At 39.7% G+C, this 12,695-nt stretch overlaps 1 protein-coding gene across 2 annotated transcripts in view; it reads left to right on the forward strand.

Moving 5' to 3' along the window:
• Nucleotides 1–6,490: 6,490 nt before the first annotated feature.
• Nucleotides 6,491–12,695, forward strand: part of LOC124797980 (E3 ubiquitin-protein ligase AMFR-like) — a 331,734-nt gene continuing 325,529 nt past the window's right edge. Inside the window, exon 1 of one of the 2 annotated variants that reach the window (XM_047261156.1) lies at nucleotides 6,491–6,957. In XM_047261156.1, coding sequence (XP_047117112.1) covers nucleotides 6,700–6,957 — 258 coding nt within the window. In that variant the 5' untranslated portion in view covers nucleotides 6,491–6,699. The remainder of the gene's footprint in view (nucleotides 6,958–12,695) is intronic. The other variant, XM_047261157.1, reaches the window with a different exon arrangement.

Below are 12,695 nucleotides of genomic sequence, written 5' to 3' on the forward strand. Positions count from 1 at the left end.
CCGTTAACGAGGATACATGCATCCACCCTCTGTCGCATGGAATCCCTGATGCGCTGATGCAGCCCTGGAGAATGGCGTATTGTATCACAGCCGTCCACAATACGAGCACGAAGAGTCTCTACGTTTGGTACCAGTGTTGCGTAGACAAGAGCTTTCAAATGCCCCCATAAATGAAAGTCAAGAGGGTTGAGGTCAGGAGAGCGTGGAGGCCATGGAATTGGTCCGCCTCTACCAATCCATCGGTCACTGAATCTGTTGCTGAGAAGCGTACAAACACTTCGACTGAAATGTGCAGGAGCTCCATCGTGCATGAACCACATGTTGTGTCGTACTTGTAAAGGCACATGTTCTAGCAGCACAGGTAGAGTATCCCATATGAAATCATGATAACATGCTCCATTGAGCGTAGGTGGAAGAACATGGGGCCCAATTAAGACATCACCAACAATGCCTGCCCAAACACTCACAGAAAATCTGTGTTGATGATGTGATTGCACAATTGCGTGCGGATTCTCGTCAGCCCACACGTTTATTGTGAAAATTTACAATTTGATCACATTGGAATGAAGCCTCATCCGTAAAGAGAACATTTGCACTGGAATGAGGATTGACACATTGTTGGATGAACCATTCACAGAAGTGTACCCGTGGAGGCCAATCAGCTGCTGATAGCTGATAGTGCCTGCACACGCTGTACATAGTACGGAAACAACTGGTTCTCCTGTAGCAATCTCCATACAGTGTCGTGGTCAACGTTACCTTGTACAGCAGCAACTTCTCTGATGCTGACATTAGGGTTATCGTCAACTGCAAGAAGAATTGCCTCGTCCATTGCAGGTGTCCTCGTCGTTCTAGGTCTTCCCCAGTCGCGAGTCATAGGCTGGAATGTTCCGTGCTCCCTAAGACGCCGATCAATTGCTTCGAACGTCTTCCTGTCGGGACACCTTCATTCTGGAAATCTGTCTCGATACAAATGTACTGCTCCACGGCTATTGCCCCGTGCTAATCCATACATCAAATGGACATCTGCCAACTCCTCATTTGTAAACATTGCACTGACTGTAAAAATCACGTTCGTGATGAACACTAACCTGTTGATGCTACGTGCTGATGTGCTTGATGTTAGTACTATAGAGCAATGAGTCGCATGTCAACATAAGCACCGAAGTCAACATTACCTTCCTTCAATTGGGCCAACTGGCGGTGAATCTAGGAAGTACAGTACATATTGACGAAACTAAAATGAGCTCTAACATGGAAATTAAGCTTTTCCAGACACATGTCCACATAACATCTTTTCTTTATTTGTGTGTGAGGAATGTTTCCTGAAAGGTTGGCCGTACCTTTTTGTAACACCCTGTATATAGAAACTAATTTTGATTTCCGAATATTTCATTAAAGTACCCAGTATGCCCCAAAAAAGGAGAGGAGATAGACATTTGATTTGCTGAGGTATTGAATAACTTTAGAAAGACTGAATTAAATGAAAACAAAATAAAAATGTACTTTTTACAGGGTCATATTTTTGCAGAACTGAACATAAAAACTGTGGGCTAGCACTGTATGTGGAAAGCAATGTAAGTGATTGTGTTCCATGGACAGTTACCATTTGCACAGAAATGTGTATTGAAGCAGTAGCATTTCAAACAGATTTTCTAGAGGACAAATGTCTAGTGTTAGGTGTACATCGTTCTTCAGGCTCTAGGATAAAATATTTCCTAACAGAACTTGAGGTACTACATGACGAAGCTATTAAAAAATTTCCATACTTAGCAGTAGCTAGTAACCTAAATATAAATACACTGAAACCGAGCATCCATACGAAATCTTTTCATGATGGTTAATGCAGATAATATGGAGATGCATGTAAACAGCCCAACAAAGAGTGCTGAATCGTCAGACACAAGAACAGACCAGTTTTACAAACATACCTTTAAATAAATACAGTCATTTCAGATCCCTTTGATTATTTGATTGATCTACAGAATAAGAATCTAGAACTGGAAATTTCATTGTAGAGTGAAGGCTGACGAATGCTAGAAAACTCAACATGTTGGAAATGTTACTCAGATCAGAAGACTGGGAGGCTGTATGTAGCGATCATAGCTTGTTCAAAGGTCCTCAGTACGATAAACATAAGACATAGCAAGAAATGGAAATAATGATTTTGACAGATTTAAAATATTTTTATGACAGATATAGGAAATGCAACAGTAAAGCAGACCATGAAATGTAAGGGCATAAGAAGAAAGAATGTAGCAAGATAAAGGCACGCAAAATCTAGATATTATAAGCGTCAAATTGGAAATCAATCAGTATTTCTTTGACAGTTTGGTCTCACATAAATACAAATAGGAATGAATCAAGTGAAACAAAAAGTGGCAACATAGTGCTTACAGTACAACGGAAAGAAATGACTGACACACAAGACGTGTGTTCCATTTTAAATCGGTATTCCACAAATATAGTTCAGAACCTAATGAAACAAAACGAGGCACCAACTAAAACAAGTACAGTTTCACTGGAAATAAAAGAATGTATATTTCTATTTCCAACAGATTAAACAGAAGTTACAAATATAATGACAAGAGTGATCCTGGAATCTATAGATCTATAACAATTACACCAATCATTTCAAAAATTGTACAAATAGTTATTAAAATTGACTGATGAAATTCATAGAGAAACAAAGGGTGGCCAAATCATTTGTTCTAATTGTCCAAAATGTCCTTCAAACCAATCCCGGTGACATGGCAGATCGTCATCTGTAAAAATTCCATTGTTGTTTGAAACATGATGTTCATAAAATGGTCTCTTAAGAAGCTGAACATAACCATTTCCAGCCAATGATTGGACCATAGGACCCAGTGCATTCCGTGTAAACACAGCCCACATCATTGTGGAACTACCAAAATGTTGCACAGTGCTTTGTTGACAACTTGGTTCCATGACTTCATGGGCCGTGCACCACACCATCTGTATATATGTGTATTACTCTCTCATAACTTGTCACCTCAGTGTATTTACAAAGAAAAAACAAATATGTTAATGTGTGTTCCACAGATCTCAAGTGTAATAATCCTCATTGATGTGGAATAAGTCACAAAATCTTAAACATATCTTCATTTGAAATGGCAATAAATAACTTTACATAAAAACATATAAATGTACAATACACTGAGGTTCGTAAGATAATTCTTAGGCCCTAAACCTTTATAGCCATGTGTCATCATACAGAAAAATCATTTTACAACACTTATTTACAATGATCAGATTTCTGCATTGAATTCACACACAAGTCATATCGTACTAATACTCACAATATTTGGTACTATCAGTAACACACACACATCAGTTAGTTCTACTCAGAAATTCATCAGTGGAGTAGCAGTTGGCCACCGATTAATCCTTTAGGCTCCTCATAAACTGAACTTTTTTACTAATTACACTTTTTATGGCTGCTGGTAAGCTGTTGAAAATGTGTGTTCTAAAGAGCAGACATCTTTCTGTACCAAAGTGAACAACTGTATATCTTTGTGAAGATTGTTAATTGTGATATTGATTCCATGTTTTGAAAAAGAGATAATTTTTAAAGGCAAATTTCATTAAGGTATAAGTATATAGGGAAGCAGTAGTTAGTGTGCCCGGTTCCCTAAAAAAAACTCTGCAGGATGTTTTTGAGCTCACACTGCCAATCATTCTTATTATATGTTTTGAATGCAGAAAATGTGAGCTTGGCTTGACGAGTTCCCCCCCCCCCCCAAACAAAAAAAATAATAATAATCCTTTGTGACATTATGGAATGAAATCAAGCATAGTATGTTAGTTTTTTTTTATTTTTATATCACCTATGCCTGGCAACATTCACATTGCAAATAGAGATTTGTTTAAGCACTTCAACAGTTCTGTGGTATCCTTCTCCCAGTTGAATTTATTGTCAAGCTGTAATCCCAACAGTTTAACATCATTATGGTCTTCTATCTGTTTGTCATATTATCAGCATACACTGGTTGGAAACATGTTACAAGTTCTAAACTGCATGTAGTGCATTTTTTCAGAGTAACTTATCATCTAATGAATTAAGTACGTTTGTTAGAGTACTTAACTGTCTAATGAATTAAGCACATTTTCACGGGATGTGTAGAAACCCTCCACAATATCAGAACTCTTTAGAAATCCATGCTGTGAATCTGACAATACATTATTTGTTGCAAGATTATTAAGAAGCTGGCTGTTTACTACCTTTTCCAAAATTTACAAGAATGCAAGTAGAAGTGAAATTGGATGGAAATTTGACATCATTTCTGTATCTCTTTTCCTAAACAAAGGCTTAACTTCAGCATATTTCAACCATTCAGGAAATGTCCCACTGATAAGAGACAAGTTACACAAATACATTACTAAACTCAAAAGCACTCTCTTCAATTAACTTTGTTGATGTTTGCAGTTAAAAATAAGAGTGAATTTGGGGTAAATTTTGAAATTCATAATACTAGAAATGAAAGTAATTTCTACACTACTTTGTGTCTGTTATTTTCTGGTGGAAAAGTCATTATCAGGTTCCCAACAGACATCAGTCAAAAAGTTGTAAATCTCCAGGTATTTAAAATTAAACTAAAGGAACACTTTGGTAGTCAATCTTCATGCAATTTATACGAATGACTGTAGCATGTAAATTCTGGTTACACTAAATTCAGGTTGTAACTTTTTCAAGTATATAGTTAGCTGATAGCAATCCTTAAAATAAATAAAATTACATAAATGCTTGGGTTGAGTTGTTGGATAAAAACAGCAGTTGAAGCACACAAGAGAGAGAGCAGTGGCTTTTTATTCAGTCAATTGCTTTTCTAATAAAATACATAATACCTTGATTTACAATGTATTAAAAATAGCACAGAAGTTTTGAAACTTGCTGGCAGATTAAAACTTGAGGTGGACTAGGATGCAAATGCCAGAACACTGCCTTTTGCGAGCAGTGTTGTTACCGAGTTAGCCTATCCATTATGCGAATAGTTTACCACTAGGTTTAATTATTTGCTAGTTTACTTTATACAAATTGCCTGCTTCTGCCTGTTAATGCATAACTTAATTCATTCCACATCTCTGATGGCCATCCATCATGATTGAATTCACAGAACACAATATGTGAATGAACATGTGGGAGGGAGGACCTATGAGTCATAAGTAGATGATAATTCACTGTGTTGTGACAAGCCTATTGGTCATTCATCAATGGTGGTTTTCTTATACCTTTCAGGTTCAGCCCCAAGGCCGCACGAAACATTAATGAAAAATATAAAATAATTTTATGTTGTACCTCTAGATGTGAACAATATGTTGAAAATTGAGCCATATATGATGAGTAGTGGCTTGTTCCAAAGTAGCTGTTTTTCTTCCAACAAGTATATAGCCTATCAAGAATTCTAGAAGTAACTACAGTGATTATGGTGGGAGTAGATTAGCACAAGTTATAACTGTTTGACAGTTAGGCTACTTTTCATAAGTAGTCAACAGTTGCTGCTTCTGATTGTTTATATTACTCATCCTGGAAGGCTCTTCTACATGACTGTGTAGGGCCACTATCACCGCATATAATCGCCACAATGAGATTCATAGAATACAATGTGTGAATAAATGAATGCAAAAATAACATCAAGTGATTATTCATTTCTTACAAGCCCCTTTGGGAAGGTCTATTATTTACATAGTAGTTACATAATAAGTCTGTATTAGAAATCCAGCTGAGAAATACATGTTTAACATGGTGGCCAGAAGTTTAAAGAAGAAAGCAATGTTATTTCGAAGCTCACAAACGTGTCAAGAGTATTCAGGAAACCATGCTGGAAATAGTGTGCCTGAAATTGTACAGGCTTCTTATACAATAATCATTGTTCCTCTTGAGAAATTCCCATTGCCTGTCGGGACTGCTGCTCCTGATATCTCACATGTGAAGAAACAACAGAATATCAACTATTACATTAGCGACTAGTGATACAATAATGATTATCGCTCTTGAGAGATTTCGGACGAACTTTAAAGTAGTTATGCTTGAGCTCAACTTGTCACCACAAATTTGACAACCGAGGTAAGGAGTAGGGGCCCTAAGATTTACTACCAATATAACGATATGAATGTAATTAAAAAAAAAAAAGCTCGCGGCGACTAATGAGTATGTTAGACGGATGAAGGAATTATTGACGTGCGTGTACCTGTTTTAAAATCATTGCCCGTACATGGAAAGTAGCCTCTAATCCTAAATCAAAGCTTGCTTCCAAGAAGAACAAGAAAATGCTACACAAAAAATTAATTTTTTCGTAATGTTTATGTTTCATATTTGCTACAGTGCACTTGTCTTTTCGTTTAATTCATTTCTTTGGTACCTTAATCAGTTTTGGTATGATGCATGTCTTGGAAGCAACCAGGACTGTGGAAGAGTGCCAAGATAAAGTTTACATTCACGAAGCGAATCTGCTCGTTTTAATTTCACGGCACAGGTAAATCAGGAATATGACAGACGCTGTACACCAGCGATAGTGTTATGTTGCAGTATGGCGCGCGAGTCCGCTGCGTCTGTATGGAGGGGGTAAATCTGGCATAGCATCGCCCGGCTTGGGCGTCTGTATGACGAAAGAAACGCAGTACTGTTGAAGTGCCTGTGGCAAGAGTGTCGCGAGCGGTAAGAGGGTGGTGTGATTAACAATGCCGGTGGTGTTGTTGGACCGCTTACCGCTGCCAAGTTTGCGAGCGTACACTTTTATTAGCTTATTACTTGTGTCGTGTTCCGTGTATTATGCTGTGCAAGTTACATCTGATCCCAAGTGGAGAGCAAATGCGACGCTGGCAAGTGAAGGGACTGGTGACACCGTGGAAAGAACTGTGGAGGAACCTAACTTGACCTTATTCCAGTACCTGACGCAGTTGGTGGTGTTTATGGTGCAAGAGCCACTTTGCATATGGGTAAGTTATTTTGATACTATGGTTTACCTTTAATTTTTCCTGTAGCTCAGGAGAGTGGATGGATTTCCCTTCTTACTGTTGAAATACTCATTGAGAATCTTCAACGAAAATGGAGAATAAGCTTTGCGGTAACGCAAATATTTATGTTGTGTTGTATTACGTTCGTTACCATATTGGTAGAAAATGTATTAAATTTATAGTCTCTACGGGTTTGGCGCCAGATCACGTTATGCAAATTCCACAAGAGTATTAAATTTGTGTTGGAAAAATGTACTCCATATGTTTTTTTGTTAAAACTGACCATGAACGCAGTAGCTGGAGCTATTGAAACATGTAGCGGCGTTCAATAACAATATGTTTGTATAATGAGTGCCAGATAGCAATTACGTTATTTCCGACAATATTAATTTCATGGTTAGAAGCGCCATTAGCCAGTTGTATTGGCCACCCAAAACCGGTCTCTTGTAATAAGGCAGACTATTCCCGTAGTGGAACATTGCTGTTTATGATTTGAGAGCGAAGTAATACCGCCGGTCCCTAGTAAAGACCAAACCGTGCCCAAGTTGGGCAACAATAGATTTCCTTAACAATTGGTATTACCTATATAGAAACAGACACGCTACTGAAACAGATGACGAAACTTACGTTGCTTCGAAAGAGATACCCAAGTAATCAAAGATTGTATGAAGTCACTTTGTCATAAGCCCTTTCTTTTTTAACTATTGCACAGGACACAATTCAGTTGTATAGGCAAAAGCCATTATGATCTCTCTCTCTTTCTCTCTCTCAAGACGATGATTGGAGGTATTGAAAGTAAGTTTACTGGCTTAGAGCACGTTACCATTAGTACTTACATGCGTTTTATGAGAAAACTGCCCTACATAGTAATTTTTTAACGACTGTTTGGAGAACATGCGTCTGCATAGATACCCAGCAATCCGCTGTGAAATGGGTAGCAACCGGTGCATTGTAGGACTTAATAAGGTCTCTTTCTGTCCCATGCACGTAGGGAGCGCGGGAATGATTTTAAACGCCGCTGCACGGGCTGCAAGTAGTAATCTTATCTTCGGGATGCCTACGGAAGCGATACATAGAAGATTGTAGTATATTACTAGAGTTTTACTTAGTTGTTCTTGAAACTCTGTACAATAGGGACCAACCGAATGAGGTAATGCAGCTGTCAACACACTTTCATTTTCGGGAGGATGGAGTTGGATCTGCCCAGCCTTTCTAATTTATGTTTTCAATGGTTTTCCTAAATAATAGACAACGGCCCAGCATCTGTTATATCCTTATAAAGCATATTTTCTTATTATATATTTTTGAGCTTTTTATTTTCATTGTATACAATGACAAATCCTACATCACTGCGATTAGATTCCAGGATGGGTGGATGAATAAATAAATACTCAATGATAATAGGTAGTTTTTTACGGGATAGCTTGCATGTATCTTCAAGTGCATGCCAGTTCATTTTTTGTTTTTTTATTATCTCCGTGACACTCATCCGTGGATGAACCAGAAACGTGATCATTCACGTTACCCTCGTCTGTACACTGAAGTATCACCCATTCGTCCCCTTTCTTACAGGTTCCACACACTTGAAAGCAGCATTCTCAGGATGGAACGCACGAGTGTTTAGTAAGCAATATTCTTTAGAGTTGCTACCATTTCCCCAGTATTTTATCAGTGACAAGGAAGTCTGCACCTGCTTTACAACGACTGGCAATGAGACTGTGATCGTTCCATTATACATCCATGGATATTGTTAGGTTGCCTGTTAGTACATAAGTACTCAACAACTTCTACGTCCCATTTAAAGGTTCCGGAATTCATAATAAATGGAAAAGCTTAAAATAATGATGCAGTATGCAGCTCGGGTCATTACGCTAGTCCTATGTGCCAGATAATAAAGCTTATAAGTCCGTAGACATGCTGTTGCAATCTTTTGAAGCCGTCATCAGCCTCCTACGGCGCTGAGAAGCCTTGGATAATGCTAACGAAAGTTTAACAAGGTAGCTGCGCTTGTGAAGGTGAGTTCGGCAGTGAGTTCCTTCGTACTGGCACTATAGCGTAACTCGGTGAAACGCACACTATATTACTGTGACCAACGTATAGTAGAATAAGAAAATAGAGTATTAAGTTCCTTTATGTTCCAGCCATATGATCAATAATTCTCAGTCTTCTCTTTGTTCTGCAAAGATGCTATTTAAAATACAAATTTGGAAGTGTGACTTTTGAATTCGCAACTGTCTTCTTACATTCCAGTTGTAGACCACATGAATGGGCACTACTTATGAAAGTATCCTGCAAGAACGTCAATAGGGCGGCATCGTTATATCTTGGTACTTTGCACTTAGTTCTATCTGTTATTCAGGTCATACTTTTTACGTCTGAATATCTGGAATAAATCTGATTTCTTTCAGTAAAAATATTTTTGTTCCCCATCACGTGCAACAGTGGTGTAATTACTTATGCTGTTTATTCATTTTTCCCGTTTGTTTCGTGGACAGCATCCACAAGCTGGGCTTCTCATAAACATCAACCTCTTTTTACCTTTATGTGAAATGATCTCGTCGTGGGTAAAAAGATAACCAAAATCGGATGAGACGATTCTGGCAAAGTGCAATATTTAATCAAGGCCGATGTATACACAACTGCAAGTTTGCTAAGTGTGCACTATCGAGCGTTTGGTGCAAGTGTGCCCTAAGCACCTGTGTGGTACGTGATTTTGCACGACTGTTTTAACAGTACCACGCTCGACGGATTTTAATTTATGCAAGCTGGAGCGAGCACACCAAGAGAAGTATGTGCTTCAGCAGATGCGCAGATTTTTACAAGAAATCGTAAGTTTCGAAGCAGCCATCGTAGCGGTACTATGTTTTCTGAAGAAGTTTGGTTCAAATGGCTCTGAGCACTATGGGACTTAACTTCCGAGGTCATCAGCCCCCTAGAACTTAGAACTACTTAAACCTAACTAACCTAAGGACATCACACACATCCGTGCCCGAGGCAGGATTCGAACCTGCGACCGTAGCGGTCGCGCAGTTCCAGACTGTAGCGCCTAGAGCCGCTCAGCCACCCCGGCCGGCTCTAAAGAAGTTTGTTCGAGCGTATAGTCTTATCAGTGGAGCAAAGCAATAATCGTAACTTAGTTACCAGTTGATTGACGGTAGGAGTAAATACAAAAATGCAGAAAATCAAGTGGCCAAAAGGAATACAAACATCCAAAATTTGAGACTGACGGAAAGTGAAAGATGCTAAAGGAGGAGTGGCTAGATGAGAAATTCAAAGCTGTTGAAACACGCATGACTATGGAAAAGATAAATGTCGCCTGTAGGAAACTGACACCATAAGAGAAACAGTTGTATGAATACTAAAAGCTCAGATGGCAAGGCAAGTAACCAATAAGCAAAGAACAGAAGGTTGTGAGGAGGAAGGAATATATACATTGTGCAACACAAAGGATCACTTTTTGAAACCCCGTAATTGCCTCCCATTGCGACGTAGTTTGAAATTTGGCTCAAAATAGCCTACAGCCTTCCTCTGTAATGGCGTAAATGCGTGGCGGCCTGCGAAGTCACCCACGGGCTTGATGATGCCTCAAACTGCAACGCATCGTCACATGCGAAAGAACGGTCCCTGTATGAGGTGTAATGTCGGTCAGTGATGTCACGTTGGCACCAAAAATCGCCACAGGTCTGCCCAACGCCAACTCGGTGACAAGACCGCCACACTCCTCTTACCCACGTTTTACCCCTTTTTTGCCTCTGGTCGATGGAGTCAGAATCCTGACGCCCAGCGTTGAAATGGCGCTGTTCCACCGCTGCCCAGCATCGAAACGAAAATGTCGTAGGAGATGGCATATAGAGGATTAATGACAGCAACTCTTCCTTTAGAGCATTGATTGTCTGTCATTTCCTTCTTAAATTTGATACTGCATTTATCTGTAACATTTACAGCCAGATAAATGGTTGCCATAATAATTTAACTATTATAAATGGGAGACAGTAAAGACAATATCCATATTCGTATACTGTGGTATATATTTATCTTTGGCGAGAGGTGATAAATCATTCACTATTAATAATAGCATATTGTAGCATGAATCAGCTGTTCAAACAATTACAGATCTGCGTCCATGCTGCAGAGTGGGAATGCGCAGTCAACCAGTAACAAGAGAACACCTCCCTTGCTCCTCTGCGTGTAACCTCGTTAAAATACCCCTGTTGTGCACTTTCGGACAGACGATTCCAGAGAACGTTTTGATGTTTAAAACAACATGTTGTGATCTCTTAGCACCACGTTTATCGACCTTTGTCCCGTAGTAAAGATACTGTACTTTGCTGTTGATATGGAAGCTTAGCGTGGTGGTCAGTCAAGTCGTTTAGCAGAGTCCAAGCAGATCCTCCCGACCTGGAAAAGTGTATCGCTGGGAGGATAACCCCTAGGACCGCGATGCCGCCTTATGTCACATATCGGCTTGCCTGATTAACAGCTCTGTGCTATTTGTGCATTTGTGGGCAGAGAATCCAGAGTAAACAACAATATGTATACACTTTCCCGGTGACTATGGGTGCAGCGGCATGGCGGAATTATTTTTCCAACTGATTTTCCGTGATTCTTCACAATTTTTTACCATATATGTATCCCATCCATGTTATCACGCTAGTTAGCACATTTAGTTTTCATGTCCTACGCACATCCAATAATTTTATAAATGGCAGTTCATGGTTTTACTGTTGTCATAACAAGAATTGTACGTAAGTATTTTCAATGGCCACTCCCTGCCGGCCGGAGTGTCATCCGGCACGGTAGCTCAGCGTGTTCGAAAAAAACTGAGTGATTGGATCAAAAACGAACTTCAACGGGCGTCAGGTGACGTCCGCCACGAACAATTGAAACGAACAATAACGAACAAAATGAGATTACAAAAAAAAAATAGTGGCCGAGCGGTTCTAGGCGCAGCAATCTGGAACCGCGCGACCGCTACAGACGCAGGTTCGAATCCTGCCTCGGGCATGGATGTGTGTGATGTCCTTAGGTTAGTTAGGTTTAAATAGTTCTAAGTTCTCGGGGACTGATGACCACAGCTCTTAAGTCCCATAGTGCTCAGAGCCTTTTTTTTTTCTTTTTTTTTTCCTCCACTCCCCTTTTCCCATCCGCGGTTCTATTCCGTTTGCCTGCATTAGTTCAATTTTTACGGTCATGGTCTTGGTCATTTCGCGGCGTATATGCGGGGGGAGCTTAGGCGCAAGGGATTTTCGTTTATTGCGCGCAGCTGTCAGTACAACTTGGTTTGTCCTTAATACTGAACTGTTTTCGAGCATTGATGTGTGTAAATAACGGATGCCCCACTCGTAAAGGGCTTTGGGGAAAATGTTATAAAAATTTTAATGAAAGATGACATGGAAGCAAATTTGTACTTGACATACCTTCATGATTGAGAAATAAAGGTATATTACAAGAGGTGCTGGATGTGACCTCTTGTTCGTGAATTTTCTTGCCACAGTATTGGGTTGCACGGCATATGTTCTCCCATAATTCGTCGATAGCGCCTTGTCCTTGTACACATTATCTCGGAGCTGGCCCCATAGGAAAGTCAGGGGGGCGTGTCAGGTGACCGTGGAGGCCATAATTCTTTGGAAACCAATTGTCATGGAAAAATCAATCCACCGTAGACATACCCGCAATGGACGTGTGTCGTGTAGCCCCATCTTGCATACACTAGCCAGCGT

This window comes from Schistocerca piceifrons, chromosome 5 (assembly GCF_021461385.2).
Source record: "Schistocerca piceifrons isolate TAMUIC-IGC-003096 chromosome 5, iqSchPice1.1, whole genome shotgun sequence".
Lineage (NCBI taxonomy): Eukaryota > Metazoa > Arthropoda > Insecta > Orthoptera > Acrididae > Schistocerca > Schistocerca piceifrons.